General features: G+C 39.0%; 1 protein-coding gene across 1 annotated transcript in view; it reads right to left on the minus strand.

The window, feature by feature from the left end:
- Positions 1-1,861: 1,861 nt before the first annotated feature.
- CCDC171 (coiled-coil domain containing 171) overlaps positions 1,862-2,707 on the minus strand; it is a gene marked incomplete at its 3' end in the record, with an annotated part of 103,521 nt that continues 102,675 nt past the window's right edge. The window contains exon 21 of the mRNA XM_010146142.1: positions 1,862-1,993. Coding sequence (XP_010144444.1) covers positions 1,862-1,993 — 132 coding nt within the window. The remainder of the gene's footprint in view (positions 1,994-2,707) is intronic.

Genomic DNA, 2,707 nt, shown 5'->3' on the forward strand with positions numbered 1-2,707 from the left:
GAAGCATCCATAAAGTGATTCTTAACTCCTTACCTCAGTCAAGATTGCAGGATTGCTGTTAGGATAGTTTTACATAGAGATTAATTAACATCAATTAGCTGACTCCCAGCTATAAAAGGGAAATTTTGTAATAAAATCGGTATCATCTACTTAGAAAATTATCAAACAGCCACTATGTACATAGAAACAAGGACAGGGAGAGGGAAGGAAAAAGGAAAAATGAAGAAAAGGAAAAAAGGAACTGCACAGTGAGATAGTGAGATAGACTGTGAACCATTGATGCTCTTTGTGTACATAGATTGACCACGTGTAATTGGAGCTGTCAGGTAAAGAAAACATATGTTTACCTTACTGCACCAGCAGTAAGTTACCCAGCATACACATTACTACATGTTAGTTATACCACAAGCACTCTGTACAAATGTGAAACACAACTTTTTATACCTCTGTTCCTCTTCCTCTTCTTAGAAAGAAAGAAGGAACAGATGTCTTGTGAAAGCTCCTATAATCATTCTCAGGTAAAAAAAAAAAAGAGAATGGGAGTTGGGATGGAGGGGGGGGGGGGGGATGCAGAAAGGCAGCTATCACTGAATAGGCCACCAAATTAGAAGAGTAGTATTTCAAAGCTGGTGATTTCTACAACAGTTTCTTTGAAAAGATGCCACCTGTGGAAGGAACCTCTTGCATAGTCTTGAAAGTGATCATTACTGTACTGGGGAAACATTTGCAACTCTCCCTTTGCTAGGGATGTACAGTTATGTTAACTAAAGTTAACATAGGGAACGTCAAGGTGTGATGTATTACTACTTTATTATGCAAACACAATAAAACACATCACTTTATCTTTATCATACTGAAACACATGCGTGCAAGAGGGCAACAGTGAGAGATGTCCAGCCTGGAATCTATCTGCCTTTCATGAATGTTAGATTTTGTGACCCTGTTTCTGCAACTATATGTTGCATCTAAAACAGAAAAACTACAATAAATTAAAAAGGATTACTACAGAAATGTACACACGCTGTGCAACACTTGCATTGTCTGACTTCCCTGCACCTTACATGACTAGACTTCCTCTCTGTGATCCACACAGAAGAGCACAAGCAAAGAAGTATGCACTCATCTGCCTTTATTCTCCCATTGAGAAAAACAATGTTCTGCTTTTAACAATAAAGTATCACAAGAATGACACCATTTTGCACAACTGTAAGAACTAAGGGATAGTTTGTGTATAAGACACTACAAACGTTAAAAAAAAAAAAAGAGGCTTCGCACAGAATCCATTTTCAAAACTGAAAATATGTACATTTTCAGTTCGTTTCTCTTTTCCTCCCCCCACTGTTTCCTCCTAATGAAACTAGCACTTTCAAATATAAAAGGTTTTAAATCTACATGAACAAAAAGGGTGCTATATTAAGTATTCCAAATATCAGTTTCTTTTAAACTAGGAATGCTCAAAAATCACTATTATTTCTAAAACATGGAAAAAATCTGATACTGACCAAGAAGCAGCATAAAAATCCTGGGGGTTTTTTTGGTCTTATTTTGTCTTATCTTATTTTAACTTATTTGTCTTGCTTAAATTAAGCGATATTAATTTGCAAATACAACATTTGCATATTTCCATGGTCATATTCCCATCGGTTATTTAACATTATAACCGCAAAATTAAAAGTTCACAACATCTCTGAAATACCCTATTCTCGAGTATGTATGTAAATTACTTCTTTCAACGGCTGACTGTAACAGTTTTGAAGCTTTTTGTTCTCCAAACATTCATAGCAGTCTAGCTTCTTGTTCTGTCTGAGATGCAAAAAAGGAAAAAAGAAAAAAAAAAAAAAGGATTATTTTAGACTCTAACCTGAAATGCTACAACCTCTGGCCTGCCTCTCAGCCCTTCCACTGCAAAGGTCTCTAGGTGCAGTTTGGGTAGCTGCAGGGTGAAGTCATTCCTGGTTGCCGCAGTCTGTGACAGCAAAGTCTGATCTCTGACCTAAAGGGAAAAAAAAAAAGCATCAATGGTAATTCCCCTTCAGACACATTAACTGGGATGAACTGGGTCCCCTTGAGCCCACTGAGTGGACTTGCATTGATCGCTGGACCTGAAATCCATGAATAAATTTAGGACTAATTGATTTTTCGTTGCAAATAAATCTCTAATTCAGAGTGCTGGGAGAGAATGTTAAGGAGAAAAAGCATCTTCCCCTGGTCTGAAATAAGAAGGGAAGAAGAGACACTAAGGGCTCGCAAGTCCACCTGGTATATACATTTCTGTATACACAGATCTGTCCCCTCACAAGGGAAAAAATAGTAATTGTAGTTCTGACTCAAACCCGTGAATTTAGGAAGTTCCATGATCATACAAACACGGAGCTGACGTATGAGTTCTGTCTGCTTTAGGGACATCATACCAGTCCTCCACAACAAGGTTCGTTTAATGTCAGCTCAGCTAAGTCAGTCAGATCAAAACGAATAATCCTCAGACGAAGCAGAATAAACCAACCTGTGGCTCTGCAATGAACAGAAGGAGAAAAAGAGCATCCCCCCCTGCTAGCAGAGTTCTCAGTGTGGACTCCCTGTCCAAACAACGCACTGACTGGTACTGGTCGACTTTTGGACGGTTTCTAACTCGGCCAGTTCGGAGTGGGAGATGCTGCGGACAGCCCAGCACTGCACAGGTTGGTCACCGGCTTGGTTCTGCAGCAGC

This window comes from Buceros rhinoceros, unplaced genomic scaffold (genome assembly GCF_000710305.1).
Source record: "Buceros rhinoceros silvestris isolate BGI_N320 unplaced genomic scaffold, ASM71030v1 scaffold8662, whole genome shotgun sequence".
NCBI classification, from domain to species: Eukaryota; Metazoa; Chordata; class Aves; order Bucerotiformes; family Bucerotidae; genus Buceros; species Buceros rhinoceros.